Source organism: Callithrix jacchus, chromosome 2 (genome assembly GCF_049354715.1).
Source record: "Callithrix jacchus isolate 240 chromosome 2, calJac240_pri, whole genome shotgun sequence".
NCBI lineage: Eukaryota > Metazoa > Chordata > Mammalia > Primates > Cebidae > Callithrix > Callithrix jacchus.
Window position 1 is genome coordinate 64,134,159 of NC_133503.1, and position 27,667 is coordinate 64,161,825.

The 27,667-nt window shown below is 41.9% G+C and overlaps 1 protein-coding gene and 1 pseudogene across 24 annotated transcripts in view; both read right to left on the reverse strand.

Moving 5' to 3' along the window:
• Nucleotides 1–26: 26 nt before the first annotated feature.
• LOC100415305 (ADP/ATP translocase 3 pseudogene) lies at nt 27–1,790 on the reverse strand (annotated as a pseudogene).
• A 5,057-nt stretch (nt 1,791–6,847) lies between these two features.
• Nucleotides 6,848–27,667, reverse strand: part of FBXW11 (F-box and WD repeat domain containing 11) — a 140,840-nt gene continuing 120,020 nt past the window's right edge. For 14 of the 24 annotated variants that reach the window (XM_008990915.4, XM_003732297.5, XM_078364550.1 and 11 more), the window contains 7 exons: nt 23,581–23,699; nt 21,168–21,417; nt 17,790–17,908; nt 16,164–16,274; nt 14,880–14,958; nt 13,457–13,643; nt 6,848–9,385 (listed from right to left, as the gene is read on the reverse strand). In XM_008990915.4, the coding sequence (XP_008989163.1) occupies nt 13,482–13,643; nt 14,880–14,958; nt 16,164–16,274; nt 17,790–17,908; nt 21,168–21,417; nt 23,581–23,699 (840 nt within the window). In that variant the 3' untranslated portion in view covers nt 6,848–9,385; nt 13,457–13,481. Of the gene's footprint in view, nt 13,035–13,456; nt 13,644–14,879; nt 14,959–16,163; nt 16,275–17,789; nt 17,909–21,167; nt 21,418–23,580; nt 23,700–27,667 lie in introns of all 24 variants that reach the window. The other 10 variants (XM_078364556.1, XM_035290511.3, XM_078364542.1 and 7 more) reach the window with 2 other exon arrangements.

A 27,667-nucleotide genomic window follows, 5' to 3' on the forward strand; every position in this document is an offset into this window, starting at 1 on the left:
TCAAGACGTGGATCACAACGCACCCCTTTTCAGAGCCTTCCCTGGCTGTCGACAGGCAGGATCCGGCTGGGAAAAAGACAACTGGAATCTCTCAAAGGTCGATGGTCCGCACAGCTGAGGATTCTACGTGGTATTCTTGGTTCCCTTGGTGCGTGTGGAGGAGGCCTCTGAGGCCCTTAGATGACCTTCTTCAGCTCGTCCTACAGGACCAGCTCGAAGGCGCCCCCCATACCCCGGAGGACGCTGGACCATGCACCTTTGAATAAGGCCTTGCCCCTCTCGTCTCTGAAGGTCTTCCTCCAGCAGTGACGGTGCCCGTGTACCTGGCGTCAGCTGCTCTGCGCCCGGATTGCATCATCACGCACCAGCGGCGGCCATCACTCTCTGTGCAATCGTCCAGCTCACGACGATGTGTGTGTTCTTGGGGTCAGGGAGCATGCCCTTGGCAGTATCGTACACACCAAAGTAGGCGAATCGGTAGATGATGATGCCCTGCACGGAGACGCTGGAGCCCTGGGACAGGCCGCGGGCGCTGTGGGACTTGGTGACCTTAGCCAGGCCATGTCCCAGGCCTCGGAACTCACGCTGCCTGCCTAACTTTCCCACGCCGGCTGCCAGGCGGGTTCTGGAGAAATCCAGGGAGTACACGAAGCAGAGGGAGGTGGCACCTGCTGCACCGCCAGAGGCCAGGTTGACCGCAAAGTACCTGTAGAACTGTGTGTGTTTGTCCACGCCCCCCAGGAAGATCTGCTTGTACTTACCCTTGACGGCAACGTTGAGGGCTTGCATGGCGAAGTAGCGGATGGCGTTGGCCAGGTTGCTCCTCCGGAAGGACAGCACGCCCTGCTCCTTGGGGATGCACACGATGCAGTCCACGATGCCCTTGTACTGCTTGTCGGCGGCGATCTGCTTGCTCAAGCGCTGGACCTGCAGCAGCAGCTTGACCAGCTCAATCGGGGCTGCGGCCGTCTTGGAGATGGCGGCGGCGATGTCTCCGGCCAGGAAGTACTCGGCGAAGGAGATTGCCTGTTCCGTCACGTGGCGGGGCGGGCAGCGGTGCAGGCGGACAGCCAGAGAGCAGGCGTGGAGAGCGAAGGGAGGGCGTCGCTTGGCCCTGGTTCTCAAGGCTACATTTCTGGCAAGGGAAGTCAGAAACATGGCACGTTTCTATCTGCCTTGTGGTATCATCATGTAGGCTTCCTGGAGGCGGGAATAATTGTCTGTTTTGTCACTGCCTAGTTTAGCACTTCAGTAAATGTGTCTTGAATAAATACAAGTTGACAAATAAAGTAATGGTGAGTACTGTAGAGTAAACGGAACTTAGGACGCAGTCGGGGGAACATGGGACAACTTAGATCGTCTGCTCGGAGAAGTCTCCTCTGGGGAGGCAGCACTTGGGCTGAGACCTGAATGATGAGGAGGCAGCAGAGCAGAGAGCTGAGGAAACGCATGCAGTGCAGGCAAAGGCCCTGAAGTAGTAACAAGAACGGAAAGAAAGCTCGTGTCGCGGAGTGGGAGTGAGAGAGGAAAGCTGGACATAACATGACACGGAAGAGGGGGGCTGAGGTTACTGAAGACCATAACAAGGAGTTTGAACTTGATTCTAAGCATAGTGGCAGCCACTGGGGAGTGCTGGGCAGGGCAGTGACATACCCTGACACATGCTCACTGTGTGCTAGATGGATTTCGGCAGGAACAACAATAACATATGTTACCCACAGCATCTGGCACATACTTGGCACATAGTAGGTGCTCAGTGCACAAGGTATCCATCGCTGCCCCAAAGCCATATCCACGTGGGTTTGCCAGCATCCAGCCCAGGCCAGGTATCATGTTCTCATCCTGGGTTCAGCCTCTCTCTAGCTACCCTGTGTACTGGGACAGTCCCAGTAAAGCTAACAGACTAAGCTTTGGGGAACATCTTCCTGTCTCCTCTTGGTTAAGGTAACAACCCAGGAGAGATGATGGAGAGGCCGGGGCAAAGGCGGGAGTGGGGCCTTCTGTTAAATGTTGAGTTGCTCCCAACATACTTTTCAGACACTCGTTCGCTTTGCCCAGTCTCCTCCGTAAGAGACATGCTTTCGGATGTGTTTTGAAAAATATTCCATATGCTAATGGAATGTCACCATCTGCCAAAGAAGGCAGAGCTGTTTTTAAAGGAAAAACTATTACAGAAATGAGGTATTCACAGAGGGGCACTAAAGAGCCCAAACGTCGCTGACCTGAATCTGACCTGGGCTGCCTCGTGTTACCATCATGAAAAGGGAGTGAGAAAATCTGAGGCCAATTAACTTTCTCTCTCTCTTTCTCTCTCCCTCTGTCTCTCCCCCCATCTTGCTCACCTCTCTTTCTCTCTTTTTCCCCCTCCCCTTCTTGGAGACATGATGAAATTTCCTGAAAGAAAAACTCGCAGCCCGTTCTATAAAATACTTTCGCCTTTGGTGGAAAAAGTCCCAATGGTCCCTTTTATCTCTTCATTCCTGAGGCACAGACCTGGCCCCCGTCTGTTTGTGCAGATGGGCGGCAGGGAGTGTTCCCAAGGACAAGCCAGGCAAGGGCCGGAGTGGAGAAGCTATTCCCAGGCGCCTGTTTTGTTATTGCTGCCAGAGCCCTGGCCGTTAGGAGAGTGCGGTGCTGTCTTGGAAGAAGTGTGGAGCAGGATTAGGTGTCCCTTCGGTGTGATTAGTGGACAGGCATTGTTCCCCAGGGGGCCTGGGCAGCTTGGAGGCAAGTGTTTGCAAAAGAGGGTTTTCAAGTTCTGAGAGCATCCACGGGCCCTGCAAAGACTGCTGGGTACCACGCTCCTGGCTCTCCCGCTGCTCCTTCCCACCTTTGTCACAGGCTTGTCCTCCCATGCCCCTTTCCTAAATGCAATGTTCCTCTGGGCTTTTTCTTCTGAAACCACCACTTGTCTCCTCTTCTAGGCAGCCCAGGGGCTCCACTGGAACTTCTCTGGGGCCCCTCCAATGTCCACATCCAAACGCATCCCCCTTTTACCCCCTGGATCAAATCAACCCCAATTCCCTTATCTGGGAGACTGGAGACCCCTCCAGCCTGTTGCCCACTCCAGAAATCCCCATCTCAAGGTCTTGGCATGTTCATGCCCCCAGCCTAGAACGTTCTGTCCCAGCTCAGTACATGACCAGGTCCAGTTACTGAAAACTTGGATCCAATGTCCCCCAGGCCACACCTAACCACCTCCCCGTGTAACCTCATCACAGCAGTCAACATCGTCTGAATTTATCTTGTAAATTCATGTTTGTGGACACGGTCAATCATTGTGCATTTTTCCTTTCTTTTAGAATGTAAGCTTCCTGAGAGCAGGCACCTTGTGTCTTCTTCCATTATAGCCCCATCTGCTGGCGCCCAGGAGACACGCACCAAGTATGAGTGCTGTTGTCAGAGCTTCCAGCTCCCTCCACACCAAGCCCTGCAATTCCCAACACCCTCTCTCTCCTGAATCTTAACTCTAGCTTTCCAACTGGTCACTCCTGAGCTTAAAACCAGCCAGTGGCTGCCCCTGCTCCCAAGATGGAGCCCCCACTCCCCAGCCTGGCCCACAGGGCCAGCCACAGTCAGGCTCTTGCTGTCCGGCCCCTTGCACTCCATCACACTTCGTGCACTTTTGAAGACACACCAAGAATATATGCCAGGGACATATCAGTGGAGGGGAGGAGAGAAGGGCAGAGGCTCTGTGGGTGCCAAGGGACCACAGTCTGAGCCTGGCTCTTCAGAGAGACTCTAGGCATCCAGGGGCCCACGGGGCATGGAGAGGGAGATGCTAGGGCAGCGTGTTAAGAAGCCAGCTGTGGCCACCAAGACACACCAGAATCAATGCTAAACCCAGCTGCTCCCAAAGACAGACCCGAGCCTCAGTATCTTCACCTGTAAAATGGTAAGAACAAATCATGCAGGGCTACTGTGAGGATGGGAGCACACAAAGCCTTCACCAGCAGCCTGGCACCCATGAATCTTTATTTTTTATTCACTCACTTATGTTCATTCTTGCTGTAGTGGACATGATCCAACCTCTTCCCTGCATCATCCACCAGCTATACACACCTTGAAGGCATGAAATTCTCCCGACCTCTCTGGAGACAATACAATTCACCTAGGAGAGTGACATGTTTAGACCTCATTCTCTTCCCAGAAATACTAGCTGGGGATATGATAGGTTGACTGCCTTTATATTTATAATAAAACTAACGAATATAACTCAGTATAAACCTGTTCACTGGTCCATCCCTCTCTTCCACCCACTGAACAACCTAGGCCCTGGTTACAGACTCAAGTTCTCACTGGGACCAGTCCTCAGGGAAGATGATCAGCTCTTGCATTTCCCCTCAAGAGGCCCAGACTGGCTTCAGGATTGCCTGAGTATGTTGGTTTCATAGCATGGCACCCCAGATTCCACTAACTCCTGTCCCTGTCTCCCCTCTGAGCATTCTGTTCCCTTTGTTTAAACATCTAAGTTGAAGCTACCAGGCACTGTGCTAGGCACTTTAGAGATGTCATTTAATCCCCATAGTAATCTTAAAACACTGTCTCTACTTCCCAGCCGAGGAGTTCGGGTTCAGAATAATCAATGCCCTTGCCCGTGGGGCCTGCTGTCAATTAGGTGGCAGGGCTCCAATCCTGAGCTAGGTCTCTGGGCCCCAAAGCCCATGCTCTTTCCTCTCTGACATCTGGTAGACAAGTGGCCCCCGTAGAATGGTCTCAATGGTGTTCTAAGAACATCCCTTCCACTGGGCATCATGGCTCAAGCCTGTAATCACAGCCACTTGGGAGGCTGAGGCAAGAGGGTCCCTTGAGTCCCAGAGTTTGAGGCTGTAGTAAGCTATGATTGCGCCACTGCACTCCAACCTGGGCAACAGAGCTAGACGTTTAAAAAAATAATCTTTCCCAGTCCCCCATTTTGGTGGGATTTGGAAGTACAAACACTGCCTGCAAGGAATGAGAAATGGCAAAGTCCATTAAATCTAAAGGTGGTGGTGAAGGGTAGAGAGAGCTTGAGCTGTACACACTGAGATCTCACCAGACACCAGGTTTAAGCTGTTCTCTCTCCCCACTCAAGTCCTTGGCCTTGTAACTTCCAGGTTCTCCCAGGCCAGCCCAGTAATAACTCACATATTCTGAGCAATAAAATCAAACAATTCCTAGAGACAGGATGAGCAGATGACCACAAAGTTGGAAATAATAGAACAATACCATCTCATTTATAGGATTCTACTTTCCAGTTTACCTGACATGCACAGAAAGTTACTTAGGGAGTGGGGAGATAGGGGAGGGATAGCATTAGGAGAAATACCTAATGTAAATGATGGGGTGATGGATGCAGCAAACCACCATGGCACGTGTATACCGATGTAACAAACCTGCATGTTCTGCACATGTAGTCCAGAACTTAAAGTATAATTTAAAAAATTTTTAAAACACTCTAAAAAACACATTAACTAATAAAAAGTTACTGATGATCTGCCCTACAAATCTTTCACATGGCTGTACCTAACCAATATGATTTTTAACTGCTGAATTAGTGCATTTGATGTACAGGGTCCACCGTCCTATCTGTGGGCAGGCAAACACCTTGAGATGGCCATATACTCAGTCATCCCACAGATGCTGACTGCCTACAAGGTGTTGGATTCAGCTCTGCGCAATGAGGCAGCAGGAGCCTCGAGATCTTAGCACCTACAAGACAAGCTCCTGGAGTCTTCCCCAGCTGCAAGCTGTAGGTAGAAAAGAGGGTATCTATGAAAGGACATGAAAGAAACTGGTTAACCATCATTTAAGGGACTGGGAGTGAAGAGGGAGAGGAAAAATTACTTTGTACTTTTTGTGGTTTGCATATTAGTCCTCTTAACCACATACATATGACACATTTAAAAAACATGTTCTACAAGAAAAATGGGTGCGAACAATTACATAGAAATACTCTAATCTCATGCAAAAAGTCCGCATTACCAATTGTGTTGACTAATGGGGAAAGTCTAGCCTCACTAGCTGAAAAACTCAGCTTCTACTCAGTTCTTCTGAGTAGAACTTCTGAGTAGAATCCTACAGATACTCACTGGATTCTTTTCGCTTCAGTACTCTACCAGTGATGCACTTGCACACAAAAAACTTACTCATATCTGATGCTATGGTGGAGGGCTGCAAAACTGCACCTCTCACACCTCCACTGCCCTTCTTCAAGAAGGGCAGGGCCAGCGCGATGGCTCATGCCTATAATTCCAGCACTTTGGGAGTCAGAGGTGGGTCGATCACAAGTTCAAGACCAGCCTAGCTAAGATGCTGAAACCCCGTCTCTACTAAAAATATTTTTTAAATGAGCAGGGTGTGGTGGCAGACCCCTATAATCCCAGCTACTCGGGAGGCTGAGGCAGAGAACTGCTTGAACCTGGGAGGCGGAGGTTGCAGTGAGCCAAGATCATGCCACTGTACTCCAGCCTGGGTGACAGAGCTAGATTCCATCTCAAAAAATAAATAAATATAAATTTTAAAAAGGGGAGGATCCATTCATACCTGATGCCTCTTGGGATGTCTCAGAGGTCATTTTCATGTTGACAGTAACTTATGAAGCAATTAAATATGTGTGGGAAGCAGATCTGCGGGGAAAGAGTTCTTAGCTGTCCCCCAGCTGACTCCTGAGGTTCAAGCTAGCTTTCCGCAAAAGCCCAAGACAAGGAAATATTATTTTCTACAACATTCTCACAGGCCAAAACCGGTTTGCCTTCAACTTCATTTTATAGAGCAGATGATTCTTAAAATCTATAAATTATAATTGTATGTCACCGGATTCCTAATAGCACTTAACAGTGTTTTTGAAAAATTTCTTAACAGAACATCAGAGTATTGCAACACTTTATTAAGAGTATTGGCTTTGAGTCAGTAGCTGAAGTAACAGTTGCATGAGGCCAGATTAGCTGCACTGCATAATACTCATACTTGATTTACTGACATTACTTAGCAATTTATTGGACAAAAGTCAAACTTTTTTGTTTTTTATTAAGCACATTCCACAGTACAAAGCTGTCATGAATAATATCTGTACAATTTAACAGTTTCAATAGCTGTTCAGACACAAATTTATTTCAAACAGATAATTGGCAAACATAATTAATTACAAGTTAGAATTAGACTATCCCAGTGCTTTAAAACATTAATATAGCAGTAATTTACATTTGCTTGATTATGGTTAGCAAAATAAAGTCCAGAGTATGGCTGGGAATTACTATTATAATCCCAGAAAGTCAGAATTCCTTGGGTGCCAAAGTCCCCTGCTATAATTTAGTAGGCACAATTCAAGGGTTGTGTGCATATTCAAAGGCCATGATCTCCCAAGGAACAAGGGGAACTTCTATATTAAACATGCAAAAACAACAAAAAATCCATTCATTCATTCAGAACTGCCTCCTCCCTGCCCCCTCCCTGCCCCCGGGCTTTCCTAACCAGTTTGATATTGAAGCCCTAAGATGAAAAGTGGTCAAAGCTAATCACTTTCACAACCACCACCAAGCTTACAACATCCACCTTACGAATGGAGGTTTATCATTTACACTTTACAGACTCAACCTCTCAAAAACATCAATTAATTTAGTAACATGGGAAGGTAGATTTTTTTTTTTAAAGAGAAACTAAAAAAGCAAAGCCAACTCGATAAACAAATCACATACACACACATTGATCCCCACACCGTTCTCAATGCAAAGGACAAATCAGAGCCCACGGACCTTCCCTTTAGTAGTAGAGTGTGCTTCCACGGGAAGAGGTTTAATTTATAGGAGGCTGTCTATTGGTCCTTTAAAATGTTATTGACATTCCTTGATCTTTGGAAACAATGGCAAAGGGCAAATCAAACCTAATATCGAATAAGGGAGGAGTGCCAACTGGATGCCAACGTCCTTTCCATGTACCACTAAGACGACAGTGCAATTTACACATTTGCGCTGTATAGCCAGGAGTACTTGGGAGCTTTCAGACCTGCTGGGGCCACAGCAGCAGGTGACACCAGAGATGACTAGGGTGGGATTCATGGGCTTGAGGCTTTATACCACTTAGGAGTATCCTCCCCTCAGCATGGGCCTCTGCATCAGCCTGACCTGCCCTGCAGGCTCCAACACACCAGTGCGCCCTACCAGAACCCTGGCAAGGCCAGGATGCATGGATTCCGGAGCCAGGACAGACCGTCAATAGGGCCTTCTTATTTCCCCTTCCCAGGGCTACAACTGCACAGAATAATGATTTTTGACAGTGAAGCCAACTGAATACTATGGAAAGTGACCACTAGTACTCAGGAGTACTTATGAGAAAAAGAATAAGAACAAAAAGTGTTTAAGGTACCTCTCTATTGTATAATATATACTGCACAACAAATAAAACATTTGTGTTAAACTTTAGAAATTACATTTTAAAACAAGATTCTCATTAAAACACACACAAACCACACACACACAATAACAATAACAAAATAAAAATATTGTATGACTACTGCAGGAAGGGTTCTAGGTCATCCACATCAACCCTGGTATCAGGTTCTTGAGCCCAGCCCATGGCTAAGTGCGAACACACTCTGTATTAGTGTCTCAAGCACAGGGGGCCCTGACTCCAGCAACTTTGAGGTTAAACTGTTATGTACATTATATCTACATGCGAATACAGTATTTTAAATTAGGAGGCAAGCACACGTATAAAGGTGTTACTCTACCAAATATCAGGAGATGGCTGGGGGACAGAGAACAGTTAATAAAAGAAAAGAGCTATATTACCTGTTGGGAGATAATATAACTGACTTATAGTTCTTTAAAAGAAATTGGTACAGAAAGGAAGTATAATCCAAAACAAATGACTGAAACAATCCAGAGAGACTTTTCCATTGTCCAACATGTCCCTAATACAAGTCAGAATTCATAATGACTTGGATGGTCAAAAGGAGAATGCTAACTTTTGAAAAGGAAAGCCCTGGACATTCTGGGTAGGTGTTTGGCACCCAAAATTTCACTGAAGAAGAATGCTGTTTCTTAATATCAAACCAAAGTGCAAAGCAATATAAATTAGAGGCCACGTCTTCTCTTGACAGTCGATTTATTTCCGTAAAACAGATTCTATGCTCCTTTCCTATAAACAATTTACATTTGAAACATTAGATTTTTTTCACTGATGAGGGAAGGAAATGGGCTTCTGTTCTACTTGAAGTCGGTGGAGCTAAGGTATCCTTCTCAAAGTAGAGCTGGAATCAGTGGTGAGAAATGTCGGTACTTGAAGAGTTAGGCTGCTTTGCATCTACCCAGCGTCTAGAACCAATTCCAGCTTCATAACTCAGCTGTGAACGAACTCCCTTAGGCATTTGGTAGCCATGTAGCCAGTAGTTCAAGACTAGAAAACCCTGAGAAAACAATGCAAAAACAAAAGGAGTGTGGGTGGATATTGTGTTTAGATAAGGATATACACACTACACTCCATCCCCATGCACACATCTACATGCGTACCCCTAACACATTACTACTTCTCAACTTATTAGCATTAACCATAGAAGCTGTAAGTTGTTTTGAGTGTACTACATACCAGGTATGACATTTATTTAAACCTCAAAACAAGCCTATGAGGAAAAAACTATTAGGACACCCACTTCCCAAATAAGAGAACTAAGGCTAAGAAATAAGAAAAGCTAAATGTTTACTTCAAAGAGTCATCAAGTGACAAGAGAAGGGATTCGAGGAGAGGGCTGACTCTATAACCTATCATCTCTCAATGCTGCTCTGAAAAAGTACACATGTAACAAAAGATGCTTCACATTTGATTTTATACTTAATATAATCTTTTATGATATTGAGAACCTACATGGGGCCAGACTCATATCACGAGAGCCCTCATCGATCACTAGGAAACAAAAATATGCAAAAATTAGCCTTTCAAAATCAGAATGCTAGTAATCAGAAATTACTTCCTTTTTAATAAATAAATCATTTGTAGAAGAATAACAGTGTGGGGAGAAAGGCCCCTGAATGTTCCTTAATTTTTTGACCATGGCTTTGAATCAGAAACACATTTTAATCACAATTTCTACATTCCTCACATATGTAAATAAGTATACACACACACCCATGTAAAACAGAATATTCATGAGAATATTCGTATTCACATTTATCATTTTTATGTACAATGCAGACTATTCTCTATCATAAAAAGAAACAAGTCAAAACCCACTCAGATTATGTCACAATCAGTGATGCACTAAACCACTGACCTAGAAAGTCTAAAGTCACCTTAGGTGGCAAAAAAAAAAAGTGAGAGACTTTATAAAGCTTGAATGCTTTTTATAAAGGTGATTTTTCCCAAAAGAGTGTCAATTTTCATAAAGATCAAGAATCTTAGTAAGTCTTCTCAATGAATTCAAGATTCCATTTCATTTGCCATTGTTTTCCCATGAAAGATATTTAAGGGAATCTAATAATGGTCTTATACTGTCTCATAATTAAAAAAAAACAATAAATTTTGAGCTACTGAATATATATACAGCTCTTAGCTGTATATACAGCTGTACATACAGCTCTTAGCTGTTAGTAATTTTTTAAAAGTTACTCCACAAATAAATCTATTGTTGCATCTCCAGACATGAAGATATTCTCACCTGATATTTTACAGGTGAATATTTTACTGCAAGGATAAATCATCATTAGGGTCGTGTTTCTTATTATGCATAAATCTTACAATATCACATGGCTATAGTTTTTTTCATGTTACAATAAATGAAAAGAATTTGAGGCCAGGTGCGATGGCTCACCCTGGTATTCCCAGCACTTTGGGAGGCTGAGGCAGGCGGATCACTTGAGGTCAGGAGTTTGAGACCAGCGTGGCCAACATGGTGAAACGCTGTCTCTACTAAAAACACAAAAATTAGCTGAATGTGGTGACTAAGCACCTGCAACCCCAGCTACTTGCCAGGTCGAGGCAGGAGGATCACCTGAGCCTGGGAGGCGGAGGTTGCAGTGAGCCAAAATTGTGCCATTGCATTCCCTGCCTGGGTGACAGAGCAAGACACTGTCTCAAAAAGGGCGGGGGGGGGGGGGAGGTGCGGATTGAGAAAAGAGCAGTAAAATCTGTAAAGCTGACTGCCGAGGTTGTCAAAACTAATTCAATCTGAAGAGACAAATACATTTGGGATATCACTGCTTGTGCAGGGATACAGGGAACCACCACCTTAAGCAGGTTAAGGTTTTTCCATTGACTTATAACTGATCACAAGGCAGCTGTTCTGAGGTTTCCAAAAAAGGTGGGTAGGAGGAAGGCCTGGAGGAAGTAACAGGAGTTTCCTTTCTACCACAGCCAATAAGAAAAGGCATTGGTGATCACTCCTTCATCTCTCAACCAAAGGAATCTTGTTCAGGGCACTTTTAGGTAATATATAGATGTTGTCAATTCATCTATTAAATACACCGAAAAAAGCCATAATATGGATGTCTTAAATTTTGCCATACGCCTCTTTAAGCAGTTTCTACTTGGGTCCATTCCTCCTTCCCTATATTTTCTTAGGCTTCTTGGGAAGGGAGATGGGGGAGGAGCAATCACTCAAGAGATGCTTGCCTCCTGCCTCTGTAATTCCTATTTTAAGGCTCTGTTCACTAATTATAATGATTCGCCATGTGAATTTTTCAACTGATTTATGAAGAATCTATCCAGAAAGAAACAAAAAAAAAAAAAAAAAAGAATTGAAGAAGACAGTACTTAAAAGAAGAAAAGAGAATAAATGAAAAAAAAAAAAAAGAAGAATCTCTCCAGAAAGAAAGCAGCAAGGCAGAAGATTATTATGATCAGGAACAGTCTGAATACATTGGAGACCAGTAACAAACAGCAAATAGGTAAGCGGCTTATAGGTCACTCCTGCAAGGCAGATATAACCAATCATAACCAGTCCTTTGGGGTCCACATGGGGTCCCAGAATCCTTCCAAAGTCAGCACTCCCACCAGTCACTACTGACCAAACTGAGTTAGCATGGAGAAAATACTTATTTGCCATTCCTGATGCAGACCCTTGGTTTACTGCTAATAGATGTAGCAGGGGCAAGACCAGAAATCAGCAAACTTTTTCTAAAAGGGCCATGTGGTAAATATTTCAGACATTGTAGGCCATAAGGTCTCAATTGCAACTACTAAACTCTGCCACTGAAGCACAAAAACAGCCACAGACAACACATAAAGGAATGAGCATGGTAGCGTTCCAAAAATCTTTATTTATGGACACTGGAATTTAAATTTCATATAATTATTACATGTCATGAAAAAATACTCTTTTAATTTCTTTTAAGCATTCAAAAATGTAAAAACTATTCTTAGCCTGTGGAGACAGGGGGAAAAACTTAATGGATAAGCAGAGACTAATTAAAAAAAAAAAAAAAAACAGGCAGTCAATTTTGGCCCCTGGCTAATATATATAGTTTCTTGACCTCTAGGTAAGACAAACTTCCTGGTAGAGTGTCTGAAAAGATGGTAACTTGCTGACTAGGTACCAGGAGTTCTCAATCTCTCCATCAAAAAATTCCTAATACTGCACATGGACTTTCTTAAACTTCTGAAATTCACTGAACAGGAAAATAGGTGATGATACAAAGCCACTAAGAATTAAGTAATGATTTTAAATAAAAACAAATTTTATTAATTACAATAGTCCTTGTATACATCTATTCATAGTAGTATGATTATGTATAAACATGTTTATTCAATCTACGAAGTTTAATGTGTATAGCCCTCACTGGCCCTCGGCAGAACACAATGAGTTGTCAATCCTCTTCCTAAGTCATCAGTTCCTAGGACACAGCCAAGTAAGACTTCTCATCTTCCAGACTTCACACCCTTAGTAAAATCAAAACATTCTGTCATCAATGGTTATAATGACTCTCAGTGTTCCTGTAACCAGAGCAAAGGACTTTGCTTCTCAGCATATCTGTGTGTTTCATGGAAGCAGAATAGGTTTTAGGGATCTCTCAACAGATACTCTTCTTTGATTCATCCTTGAAAGAACGATGGTGCTAGGTGGACTGTGGTTAATGGGGAAGAAAGGGATTTTGGATGTTTTGTCAGATGATTTTTTTTTTAATAAAAGAATTGAAGGACAGAAAGAAAGAGAAAAAGAAGATTCTTGCACCCCAAAATAAAATACAAGGAATCTTACTGGTGTTCAATTGATATGACCCTAGAAAATCATTTACGAACACAGTTTTTAAAAACAGGAACCATGTCCATCATCTGCCAATATGAAAACCCACAAAATAAGCAGGATTCCAACTTAGACCTTGTATGGGTGTGACTATAAAGATCTAGCCTTACACTTGAACTCTGCAAAAGTTGACATCTAAAAGAGTCCTTGGTTGATATCACCAAGGAACCCAAATCACCAAATTTCCAGAAAGGGAAGGTGAATTCAATCAGCAAAACTGGAAGGGGAGGGGACAGTACTCACCTGAAACGGGTGAAAGTGCAGACTGTTATCTAGAAATGTAAGTGTATGTTCTGGAGGGAGAACGGGTCTCATTCTGGGCACTGGGAGGCACATTTAAGAAATCCCAAATCAAAATAGTGTCATCATGGGAGCTGCTGATGATTTGAAACTCATCAAACTGTAGCCGAAACACACGTCCAGAATGTTCCTATGAAATATAACAACTTGATGAATAAAATGAGATCTTTACAGTCCTTGATATCTCACAATGAGAAATTTGGCAGAAAATGAAAATGCAGCCACTTAAACAGACTTCCTAAGCAGCTGTTCGGAACTCACTGAGTTGTGTCCTTCATCCCAGGAACAAATGCTCTTCTTTCTTTTCCTGCTAGGCCTTTTCTTTCATTAAACTTTGTATCCTAGACTCTAATCTACCACTAGTTTAAAGATCATCTCACAACGGGCCTTAGAAAAGTAAACAATAGGGCTGGGCACGGTGGCTCAAGCCTGTAATCCCAGCACTTTGGGAGGCCGAGGCGGGTGGATCACGAGGTCAACAGATCGAGACCATCCTGGTCAACATGGTGAAACCCCGTCTCTACTAAAAATACAAAAAAAAATTAGCTGGGCATGGTGGTGTGTGCCTGTAATCCCAGCTACTTGGGAGGCTGAGGCAGGAGAATTGCCTGAACCCAGGGGGTGGAGGTTGCAGTGAGCCGAGATCGCGCCATTGCACTCCAGCCTGGGTAACAAGAGCGAAACTCCAACTCAAAAAAAAAAAAAAAAAAAAGAAAAGAAAAGTAAACAACAATAATATAATACCCATTCTTGATACACTCTAAAAATCCACTGGAAAACCTAGAACCAGAAGAATAGTTTGTTTTAACATGACCAGGATCTACCTCAAACTGCTGCCAGCATCAAAATTCATGGTGAAATATTTTAAGGGTTCCCATTAAAATCAAGAAAAAACACAGTTCGGCATGTTCTAGTCAATGCAAGAAGTGAAGAAATAGAAATAACAAACTACTAAAAATTTTTTAACCTATCAATATTTTCAAACACTATCTCTTCAAAAATTTAACAGTACTTATACATAGTATAAAAATGTACTGTTATTAAAACATAACTACAAATGGCCACATTAAGAAACCTTCCAAACCTACAAGAAGGAAATATTGCTTGCCCTATGAGGAAACCATCCCCTACAAATCAGGAAGCCTGCCTTCATATCTGAAGTTACATTAAGTCTCCCCTTAGGAAAGTGCTCACGGTAATGTAAACATCAAATATTCTGATTTTGGCAAACAAAATGAACAGTGAAATGCTCTGAAGGCATACTGTGAGACATACAAGCTCTCCTGTGATACACCTAGACAAGGCTATCTGCATATGGTCATTCTCCAGCACAGGGAACCAATTCCCATCTCAAGAGATCACGTACCACCAATGTGCGCAAACACAACGTGCTTGCTGGGGCTCGAGGGTCAAGAGCAGCTTGCAAGTCCCAAACTTTAATTTTCCTAGAAAGGAAAATAAGATTGTAATTAGTGGAAAAGTGAACAATTTATATGCTGCCAAACATTTCCTTAACAAAAAGGAGTGCATCTGAACTGCCTATTATAAAAGCTAATGGGGAACATGCTTATGTTTTTACAAATTATCTGAACCAGTTACACTTGATTTTGGAAAAATTAAAAACGTACACATTCTCAGAACTGCTGAAATTTCAAAGAAATATTATTTTAAGGGAGATAAGAAAACAACTTCAGGTCATCTAAATTCAGTTCCAGGCTTGATAACCTATGTCACTAAATTCATTCATCAGGGGACTCTCTAGGGCTGAGTAGGTGCAGCTGACAGAAGCTAGGGCTCTGTGTGAAATTCCAAGGATACCTTTCTCCAAATTAAGCAAATGCTGCAAGTTAGTAATCGGAGTACAAACAGACCAACTAACCCATTTGGAAAGTATACATAAGGTCATCTGGAAAGATTTACAGTTGCCATTTGCTCATTTAAAATGTAGTGAGGTGTTTTAAAGAGGGTTTGTTCAATTTGCCAAAAGGGAAAAAGAAGAAACTTATTACTGAACAAACACACACACACACACACACACAGGAGCCTGGCTTAATTTAGGGATAAAGCAAAGAAGTAAATACCCCCACAGCTAAGCTCTTGCTGGAGTTTACAGTGATTAAAAGCATAAGTTTAGCGGTGTGGCATGGTGGCTACACCTGTAATCCCAGCACTTTGGGAGGCTAAGGCAGGCGGATCACCCACCTGACATCAGGAGTTCAAGACCAGCCTGACCAACATCGAGAAACCCCATCTCTACTAAAAATACAAAATTAGCCAAGCGTGGTGGCACATGCCTGTAATTCCAGCTACTTGGGAGGCTGAGGCAGGAGAACTGCTTGAACTTGGGAGGTGGAGGTTGCAGTGAGGCAAGATTGCACCGCTGCACTCCAGCCTGGGCAACAAGAGTGAAAAAAAGCATAGTTTAGGAACCACAGTGGCTCTACCTCTGTGTGATTTGAGGCAAGATTTAGTTTCTTCTTACTGGGCTTGAGTGTCCTCACCTAACCAACTGGTATAATAATACCTGCCAACCACCATTACACAGAAACCTACCAGAGGACCTAGTACATACAGAGTTGCTTAATAGACAACATTAATTTTTCATCTTGATATAGTTATAGCAGTACATCTGAAAATCTGAAAGACATACCCATCATAGGCCCCACTGACAATCCTCTTGTTATCAAACCGGATGCATCGAACCAGTTCTTCATGTCCCTCTAGGACTCTTAAACAGGCACCACATTCAATATCCCAAAGCCTTGAATGAAAAACAGACCTCTGTGAAAGGATTTCCCACACATGAGTCACACTATCTGTAAGTTTTTTATATTTTTACATCTGTGTCATACAGATACAATTTTTTACTATCTTGGAGCTCTTTATTTCTATCTCACTTCCAGTCTGTACCACACATACAAAGCTATATGTATACATTTATACCATCTGTGTGTTTCCAAGCACTAACCTAGGAGGAAGCCTTACTTGTTATTCTATTTCCTTTTATATGATTTGAAACTGTTTTTAATCATGTGTCTGTATTACTATTTCAATAAAATCAACAAACAAGAAACTTCAATTCTATTTAGTTCGTAGGCATTCTCTTGATGTCTGAGTTAAAAAAAACATGTAAACAAATGGCGTAGGAAGGACTTTTCTGGGGAGACAGGGATTGCAGGTGGTAAAAGAGAAAAAGCATGGATGAGACATGGTGGGAAGGGAGATACCACATACAGTCAGGGGGTTAAGCTTCCCCCCAGGCACTTCTAGCCCAGTGTAGTCCATGAGGACCACTGAGGTTAGAACTGGTGGACGAGCAGGGGAGGTGGCTCTCTCCTGATGAAGCCTGGGGATACCCCTTCCTTGATACGATATGCCGAATACTATGATTTGACGGTTTATAAGATCAGAGTGGGAGACTTATTATGTACATGCAGTGTCCTGCTGGAAATATAAACCCATTGACTACACCTAAGCCTTTTTCTCTGCATATGATTTATATAACAATTCTCGAGTTAGGGATTTTTTTATTTTTTCCTATTAATTTTCTACAGTATTTGTAGGAAAAAAAAAACATAGCTAGCTAGCATGTACAAAACAAAGTGAGCAAATTAATTCTATCATAACTTTTTCTTAGCCTCTCTACCAGTAATTCCTACGATACATCCAAAGAACATTTTATTACAGCTGCCCTTAGCAAATCTTCTTAGTATCCGTGATGATAGCATCTCTAATCTGTGATCAAAGCCATTCAGTACTGCCACTATGACTCCAAGTAGATGTTGAAGGGATGTTCTTAATAAGATACAAAATGTCTAAGGCTAGTCAGATTTATTAGAAAGAAGGGAGGCTGAGTGCTAGCAAGGAAAAAGGGAGGTAAATGACTTGACAGGAATGGATGATTCCATAATGCAGTCTTGGGAGAGAAAAATAAAGTATACTCCCATGTGTGAGGTACGGAGGTGGGAATTCACAGGTGAGGGAAATCCAAGCCAGTTGGGCTGCAGCACCCTAGTCTGTCCTGAAGAGCTCTGGTATTAAGTGATCCTGGGTGGAGCTGAGGTTATAAAACTTTCTGTACTGGGGGAATCTTGGAAGAACACCCAGTTTTCCCACTTAAGTATACAGAGCCAAATAAATTTCTAAAAGTTACCTAAAGCTTTCTTATCTGAAACATCCCATTTACTCTGAGTTGTTTTGAGCATTACTACTATGAGATCAATCAACAATGTGGCAAAAATAAGCCCGCTCTTTCAGCATACCACCTTCTACTCACCTGATGGTATTATCTGATGATCCACTAACAACCAGCCGATCCCTGTACTGGAGACAGGCTATGCCTCGCTTGTGCCCATTGAGAGTACGAACAAATTCACAGGTGCTCGTGCTCCAGACCTGTGTAACAAATTAACAGTATTTTAAAGAATGAATGCAGAAAAGTCCTCCCATAATATGTCTTTCTATTATGAGCTTCTAAGAATGACCCAAATATGTGATTATAAAATACAGTGTCTTCTAACTCAAAGCTGGGAGGGTGGGGAATAGACCAGACGGCATAAAATTTCCTTGGCTGCTGAGTGATAACACTGGAATAAAACACAGAAGGAAGCAAAGTCTTCAGTCTTTGGGATCTTTACAAAGAGAGTGTCTCTGGATGGTTCGGACACTCATTTACCTGGAGGAAACAGTGTGGGCCAGATTTTATGTTTTTATATCAGCTGACATGTCAAACTCAATGGAGCTAATGTAATAAAAGAGCTTCCAGCTGGGTATGGTGGCTCACACCTAATTCCAAGCACTTAGGGAGGCTGAGGCGGGAGAACTGCTTGAGCTCAGTTCAAGACCAGCCTGTGAAACACAGTGAAATCCCATCTCTTCAAAAAATAAAATTAGCTGGGTGTGATAGCATGCACCTGTGGTCCCAGCTACCCAGGGGGCTGAGGTACAAGGATCACTTGAGCCCAGCAGCTTGAGCCCAGCAGCAGTGAGCCATGTTTGTGCCACTGCACTCCAGTCTGGGTGACAAGGCAAGACTCGTCCCAAAAAATAAATGAAAAGTTTCACCTTTCATGTCATCCTCTTTTCCAGCGTATTTTCTTGACCAGCTCCATTTGTTTTGACACATTACTTCTAATTGTATGTGTGTAGAATAATACCCTCTTTTGTGACATCATCTGAAAGACTTACGTGTTCAAAGACATCCTAACACATTATTAGACAAAACAGGAGACACACAGCAACCAGAGTGCCCTGAACTATCTTACCAGCTGCATTTGTAGCTGAATGGGATAAAAAAGAGATGTCCACATGTAAAAGAACATCATTGCACCCCTACCTCATACCTTAGACAAAAATTTAACTCAAAATGGATTAAGGACCTAAACGTAAGCACTGAAACTATGCAAGTCTTGATAAATTGAACATCATCCAAATTAAAATCATTTGTGCATCAGAGGACATCATCATTTGTGCATCACTTTTCACCATCAAAAAAGTGAAAAGACAGCCTACAGAGAAAGGCAGAAAATATTTGCAAATCATGTATCGCAGAAGGGATTTGTGTCCGAATATATAAAGAACTTATAACTCAACAATAAAAAGACAAATTTTTAAAGTGGGTAAAAGATTTAAATATACATTTCTCTAGAGAAGCTACACAAATGGCCAATAAAGATACAAAATGTTGTTTAGCATCATCAGTAATAAGGGAATGCAAAGCAAAACCAAAGAAATACCATTGAACATATAGGGCATATAAAATAAAGGGACAAATAATAACAAGTGTTGGCAGGGATATGGAGAAATCCTCCAGGCTGATATTATGAAACAGCTGTTTTGTAATAAAGCTCAAACCCTCTCAACTTCCAGGCACTGGTCTCATACCAACTGGTGTGATTGTGGGAGTAAGTCACTGCATACAAATCCTAGTTGTTAGCTTCCCAACTATCCCATCTAAAGCGTGATGCTACATACTTTGTGATTTGTGGGGTTAATTATAAGAATGCTATCCAATGCTGCTCATGAAAAGGAGGTTCTTTGAACAAGCTCAAACTCTCATATACCACTGGCAGGATTGTAAAATGGTGCAGCACCTTTGGAAAACAGTTTGGCAGTTCCTCAAATGCTAAACATAAGCCTGGGCAACAAAGTGAGACCCAATCTCTACGAAAAAAAAAGGTTGGGGGGTGGCAGGGGACGCATAGTAGTGCCTATACTCCCAACTATTCTAGGAGGCCTAGGTGGGAGCCTCTGGGGTCCCTGAGCTCAGGGACTGCTTGACCCCAGGTCAAGGCTGAAGTGAGACATGACTGTGCCACTGCATTCCAGCCTGGGTGACAAAGTGAGACCCTGTCTTCAAAAGAAAAGGAAAGCTAAACACAGAGTTACCACCCTAAGAGAATTAAAAACACGAAAACTTCTACAATATTTATAGCAGCATCATTAATAATAGTCAAAAAATGGAAACAACTAAAATGTCCATCAATTAATAACAGATAAACAATGAAACTTTATTCAGCCACTGGAAGCAACGAAGTACTGGCCAGGTATGGTGGCTCATGCCTATAATCCCAACACCTTGGGAGGCCGAGGACTACTTGAGCCCAGGAGTCCAAGACCACTCTGTGCAATATAGCAAGACCCCATCTCTACTTTAAAAAAAAAAAAAAAAAAAAAAAACAGCAGAAGGAACAAAGCTGATTGTATGCTACAAGGCATATGATGAATCTTAAAAATATTACAATAAGTCAAAGAAGCGATAAAGAAAAGGCCACATCGTGTATTCTTCCATTTCTATGAAGTGTTTAGAATAGGCCAATCCCAAAACGGAAGACAGATGAGATTACCAGAGACTGGGAGGAAACACAAGCTGACTGCTAATGAGTGTGGGGGTTTTAGAGAGTGATGAAAATGTTCTGGAACTAGACAAGAGTGATGTTATAAAACACTGCAAATGTACTAAGGGGCATGGAATTACGCCCTTTAAAGTGTTCAATCTTATGGTATGGAAACTAAACCTCGGTAAAGCTGTTATAAAAACACAAGAAAGCTAAAAATTCAAAAGAGTTGGTTTGGATATTGGAATCAGGACTGCGTTTACCATATCCTAGGGATCACCCTAGACTTCAGCTCCTTGTCACAAGTCTGCCTCCCACTTTACTGCATGCTAAGCTTCTTGAAGGCAAGGACATGTCTTCATCATCACATCCCTAGCATCCAGCCCAGAGTCCACCACATGGTGAAAAAATTAAATCGAAGCTCTGCCACTAACTAGCTGTGATGATCACCAACACAATCGTTTACTCTCTGAGCCACATGTGTAAAATCAGGCAACACCTACCTCAAAAGAGTGCTAGAAGTGTTAACTGAGACAGTAAAGTAAAGCTCTCAAGACAATACATGCTCAACAGGTTAGCTCTCTTCCCCTTAAAAAAGTGATCAAGAATGTCATTTCATTAAATAGAAGACTGTTCTCTCTTCTGGACCCATGGCTTTTCCTCCTACCTTGCCTACGACTCTAGAGGTATACAGATGGTTCATGAGCACACAGGAGAATAAAGATCTTTCCAGGTACCCGGTTGGTATAAGCCACTTCTGCTTTCCCTGTTCTAAAAGGGACAGGAGCAGGTAGGGTTATAACTGCAGACACACTTACTTTGATAGTCCTGTCGCCAGAGGCAGACACGATGTACTTGTCATCAAAGTCTACTACGTTGACAGCAGCCCGGTGGCCAACCAGGACACGGCGTAAAGTGATATCAGTTGCAGAAGCCATGTCCCACACAGCAATGGAGCGGTCTTTGGAACAGGTCACCATCAGTCCATTGCTGAAGCGTAAGTGCAGTACAGCCTCATTGTGATGGATTAATGTGTTAAGAACTTCACCCGTGTTCACATCCCACACTCTAGTAGAGAAAAGAAAAGCATGATGCTTAATTATTGAGACAGCCAGGAAATGATTCTGGTATCTGAGCTCTGCTTGGGTCTGCAATGGTTTGGATATGGTTTGACTCCACCAAATCTCATGCTGAAATTGATCCTCAGTGTTGGAGGTAGGGCCTGGCAGGAGGTGTCTGGGTCATGGTGGTGGATCACTCATGAATGGCTTGGTGCCATTCTCATAAGAGGGAGTTCACTCTTAGTTCCTGAGAGAATTGGTTGTTGAAAAGGGCCTAGCATCTCCTCCCTCTCTCTTGCTTTCCTCTCACATGTAATCTGCACATGCTGGCTACCCTTTGCCTTCTGACATGAGTAGAGGTAGCTCAAAACCCTCATCAGAAGCAGATACTGGTATATGCCTCTTGGAGAGCCTGCAGAACCATGAGTCAAATAAGCCCCTTTTCTTTATAAATTACCCAGCCTCAGGTATTCCTTTATAGCAACATAAATGGACAAAGACAGAGCCCATTCTTAATGAACCTAACAACATGATTAAAAGTAGGCCCTAAAAGTAATGTCTTTATTGCTAAGAGGTGCTAAGATGGTTTCAAACAAGGTGGCTAATTCTGGCTCTGCTCGAGTTTAGGTATATTTAGCAGTCAGGTATTCAGAGATGGTGTTTGCAGGCTTGTGCTGATAGAAAAGACGATTCCTTCAAGAAAGTAAATTTTGCAGTGAGTCTGAGATGACAGGAAGAAGGAATCTTGACAGCTGAAGAAGTGAGAATAGTTCCAAGCTTCCAGTTCTTGTTGACCTCTGACAGGCCTCTGAGTCTATTATTTATCCACTGCAAATTGGGTAAGTCATGATGCCTCATCAATCATCACATCCACTTCTTTATCCGGCTGCTTTATGGACAAAGCCAGGATCTAGCAACTGCTTTGTACATCCAGGGATTTGGGGGCAGCACCTCCACATCATGGCTTTTTTGTAACCCTCATTTCCTTAGAGGACAAGTTCACACAGGGCAGAGGAGAAAAGACTCAGGCCTCTGAGGCTCAGACACAATCTCTGGCAGAAGCAGTGGTACAGAAGCAATGAGTCCAGAGGAGGATACTAGGCGTGCTTTAAACGGGTGGTGAGAGTGTCCAGGAGTGAAGTGAGAGGCTAATAACAACAACTAACATAAAGAGGAGTGAAAAGGGGAGAACGTGGGTATCCAAAGACAGACTCAGTGACCATTCCAATCGCTTAGGCTCGTGTACCTGTAAAACAATCCTCTTCAAATATCTGACCCAACCCAGAAGAGCTGTTTCCTTCTCTTTCACATTTCCTCCAGATACCAGTAGTCTTGCTGAGGCTTTCCTGTGTGACCTACAGCTCTGATGGCCTCATCACTACACCCAACTCCCAAGCCCATCTGGTGTGAAAAAAATGCGTTTATCCCAGAGGTATAGGAATGGATATCAATAATGTTCCCTTTCTACTCGCTCACCTCTTACCCAAACGTCATTGCTTTCCTTGTACTGCAGAACATTGCCACTTTCATCTTCATCATTCTGCCACTCAGTGACAAATGAAAATCAGTGCTTCCACTACTGGCAAGGCTACATATACAGTCATGACTTGAATCAATTCAAGGTTCAAAATTTATTAATTCTGTGACTCTGAGCAAATTATTTAATCTCTCTGGTCTTGGTTTCCTAATACAACTCCAAAAATGGAGGTAACATCTGCCTCTTCAGAAAGGTTGATGTGAGAACTGATAAAATGATACAGAGTACCGAGTATACTATCCGCTCTCACATTTTACTTTCCTGGTGTTGCTGAAAAGATTCTGCAAACTGCTTTTGAGTCTTTCAGTATTTGTAGGTGGTGCCCACCACACTCCTAGAATAGCTGCCTTCCTCCTCTCTGCTCTGGACCACAGTTTCCCAAAAGGAAAAAGCCAGACTAATACTTGGTATGTGCTCGTACAGGAAAGCATGTTATCATCTCTAAAATGAACAGCAACACTCTTAAATTAGCTGTTTTGCCTAATTTGCTCAAACATATCTACAACAAAAGTAGTTTGAAACACAGCCTGTAAAAATGTATGCAAAGTTTATGTATGCCTCTCCCAGAGGAGGATGTCAATCACAGACTTTCTCAGGGAAGGCTTACAAGATCAACAAAGCCAGATCACTCACCTCACTGTAGAATCTGAAGAGCCAGTTACAATGACACGCTCATCATATTGCAGGCAGAGGACAGAGCCTGTGTGTCCTGTTAACACTTTCAAACATTCCAGGCTGGTTTTATCCCAAATCTATTGAGACAAGATTAGCCACAAACAACGATTTATTATTATACTATATTTTGATGAATATTACTGTCCCACCTTATGTTCTGATTATAAAATGAAATACTTGGGTTATAGTAAATAAGAAACATTGAATATCAAACAGGTAAGAAACAAGTAGGAATACAGACAATAGTGGTTAACTACTAGGATAGATGTGCTATTTTGTTTAATTTGAACCCTTAGCTATTAATCTCATTACACTTACCAATGGCCTCATAAAGGGAACTTTTAAAAAATAAAATCTGTGAAAAGAAGTCACTCACTGGCTGGGTGCTATGGCTCATGCCTGTAATCCCAACACTTTGGGAGGCAGAGACAGAAGTATCACTTGAGCCCAGAAGTTCAATACCAGCCTGGGAAACCCATCTCCACAAATTTTATATATGTTTTTTTTTTTTTTTTTAATTAGCCAGGCATGGTGGTGTCTGCCTGTAGTCCCAGCAACTCGGGAGGCTAAGGTGACAGGATTGCTTGAGCCCAGGAGGCAAGGCTGCAGTGAGTCACAATCACACCACTGTACTCCAGCCGGGGTGACAAGGCAGGACCCTGCTTTTCCATTTTATTTTATGTCTCGTAAAAATAAAGAAGTGGCTCAATCTCTGGAAAGCAACATGACAACATAACTATTAAGACCTTTTAAAAATGCATACCCCTATGTTTACAAAAATAAAATGTCCAACATTTCATAAAAGTCTCAAAGTAAACTATGAAGAGTTTTTAATGAGAAAATATCATGCTTCATTACAAAGTTAAGCATTTTTAAAAATCAGAATAAAAATTATAAAGTGACACAATGACTATGTATATACTGCAGAAAAGGAAAAAAGGATTAAAGGAAGGAAATTGTTATTAATAGTTGTTTTCATACTCCTGAGTGTTCCTTTTCTCGCTTCTTTTACGGCTTCCACAGATTTGTCTTTTCTAGAATGTCACAGAGTTGGAATCATACAGTATGTAGCCTTTTTAGATTGGCTTCTTTCACATAGTAATACACATTTAAACTTCCTCCCTGTCTTTTCATGGCTTGATATACGTTCCTTTTTAGTGCTGAAAATTATCCCTGTTGTCTAGATGTACTACAGTTTATTTATCCATATACCTACTGAAGGACACCTTGGTTGCTTCCAAGTTTGGGCAATTATGGGCAAAGCTGCCATAAACATCTGGGTCCAGGCTTTTGTGTAGACATAAGTTTTTGATTCCGTTGTGTAAATATTAAGTCGCACAACTGCTGGATCATATGGTAAAAGTATGTTTAGTTTTGTAAGAACTGCCAAACTGCCTTACAACGTGGCTGTACCATTTTGTATTTCCACCAGCAGTGAATTCAAGCTCCTGTTCCTGTTGCTCCACATGCTCGCCAGCATTGGGTGTTGTCAGTGTTCTGGATTTTGTCCATGCTAACAGGTGTGCAGTGGTGTCTCATTGTTATAATCCACATTTCCCTGATGACTTACGTGGAACATCTTGTCACATGCTTATATGCCATCTGTGTATCTTCTTTGGTGACATGTCTGTTAAGGTCTATGCCTTATTTTTTTTTTTTAATAGGTTAATTAATTTTCTAACTGTTGAGATTCAAGAGCTCTTTCTATGTCTTTTGCATATATTTTCTCTCGTCTGTGGCTTGTTTTTTCATTCTCTGGACAATGTCTCTCACAGAACAGAAATTTTTTATTTTAATGAAGTCCAGCTTATTCTTTCTTTAATGAAGCATGCCTTTGACATTGTATCTAAAAAGTCACCAACAAACTCAAGATCATGTGGGTTTTCTACTATATTGTATTCTACAAATTTTATGGTTTTCTGTTTTACATCTAGGCCTTTAATCCATTTTGATTTAATTTTTGTGAAGTATATAGGATCTGTGTCTGTATTATTTGGGAGTAAAGGAGGCAATATGGTGTCTAGTTGCTTCTGCCCAATTGCTGAAGAGACTATCTTTTCTCCATTGTATTACCTTTGTAAAAGATCAGGTGACTATATTTGTGAAGGTATGTATTTCTGGGCTCTCTATTCTTTTCCATGGATCTAGCTGTCCATTCTGTTGCCAGCACCACACCGTCGTGATTACTGCAGTTTTACAGTAATTCCTAAAGTAGTGTTAATCCTCTGTCTTTATTTTCCTTCAATATCCATGCTGGCTTTTGCTTCATATAAAGTCAGCTGGTAGATATCCACAAAATAGCTTGCTGAGTTTTTGACTGAGAGGGCATTGAACCTACAGACCCATTTGGGAAGAAATAACTGACATCCTCACAACAGTCTTCCTGCCCATGAGCATGAAATATCTCTCCATTTATTTAGTTGTTTGATTTCTTGAATCAGAGTTTGACAGTTTTAGTCACACAGATCCCATAAATATTTTGTTAGATTTATACCTAAGTTTTTCATTTGGGATGGGGGGTTGCTAATAGGAATATTATTGTATTTTTTGTTTTGGGTGGGGATGCTAATATAAATATTACTGTGTTTTTTGTTTTGGTTTTGAGATGGAGTCTCGCTCTGTCACCTAAGCTGGAGTGTAGAGGTATACGATCTTGGCTCACTGCAACCTCCACCTCCCAGGTTCAAGCGATTCTCCTGCCTCAGCCTCCTGAGTAGCTAGGACTACAGGTGCATGCCATGAGGCCCAGCTAATTTTTGTACTTTTAGTAGAGATGAGGTTTCACCATGTTGGCCAGGCAGGTCACAAACTCCTGACCTCCAATGATCCACACGCCTCAGCCTCCCAAAGTGCTGGGATTTCAGGCATGAGCCACCATTCACAGTTATGTTACTGTGTTTTTAATTTTATATTCCACTTGTTCCTTGCTGGTATATGGGTAAGCAACTGATTTATGTATACTAACCTTGTATCCTGCAACCTTGCTATAATCATTTATTAGTTCTAGGAGGTTTTTTTGCTAATGCTTTTATTTTTTTTCTACAATCATGTCCTCTACAAGCAAAGACAGGTTTACTTCTTCCTTCTTGATTTGTATACCTTTTATTTTCTCTTGTCTTACTGTGTTATCTAGGAGTTCTAATATAATGTTGAAAAGTAGTGGTGAGTAGAGACATCTTTGCCTTATTCCTGATCTTATAGGTTTTTTTGTAGATACTCTTTATCAAGTTAAGAAAGTTCTCCTCTATTCATCGTTTACTAAGGGTTTTTAACATGAGTAAGTGTTCAATTTTGTCAAATGCCTTTTCTGCATCTATTGATGTGATTTTCTTTTTTGGCTTATTGATATGATGGATTATATTAATTGATTCTTGAAGGTTAAATGTGAAGGTAAACCTTGGATACCTAGGACAAATACTTGTTCATATTTAATGCATCTTTTAATATATTGTTGGACTGGGCTTGCCAATATTTTGTTGAGGATTTTTGTGGCCACACTCATGAGTGATAATGGTCTGTGATTTTCTTTTCTTATAATGTCTTTGTGTCTAGTTCAGTACTAAGGTAATGCTGGCCTCATAGAATGAGCAAGGAAATATTCTCTCTGCTTCTATCTTTTGGAAGAGGTTGTAGAGAACTGGTGTTATTTCTTGCTTAAATGTTTGGCAGAATTCACCAGTAACCAATCTGGGCCTAGTGCTTTCTGTTTTGAAAGGTAATTAATTATTGACTTGATTTCTTCAACAGATAAAGACCTATTCAGATTATCCATTTGCTTTTATGACAATTCTGGCAGATTGTGTCTTTCAGGGAATTAATTCACTTCAGATAAATTATCAAATTTGTGGACATGGAGTTGTTCATAATATTCTTTTATTATTCATTTAATATTCATGAGATCTATAGTGATCTCCTCTTTCATTTCTGTATTAGAAATTTGAGTCCTTTTTTTCCTACATTACATAGCTAGGGGCTTATCAATTTTACTCATCTTTTCAAAGACAAATCTTCTGGTTTCCATAATTATTTCTATTGATTACCTGTT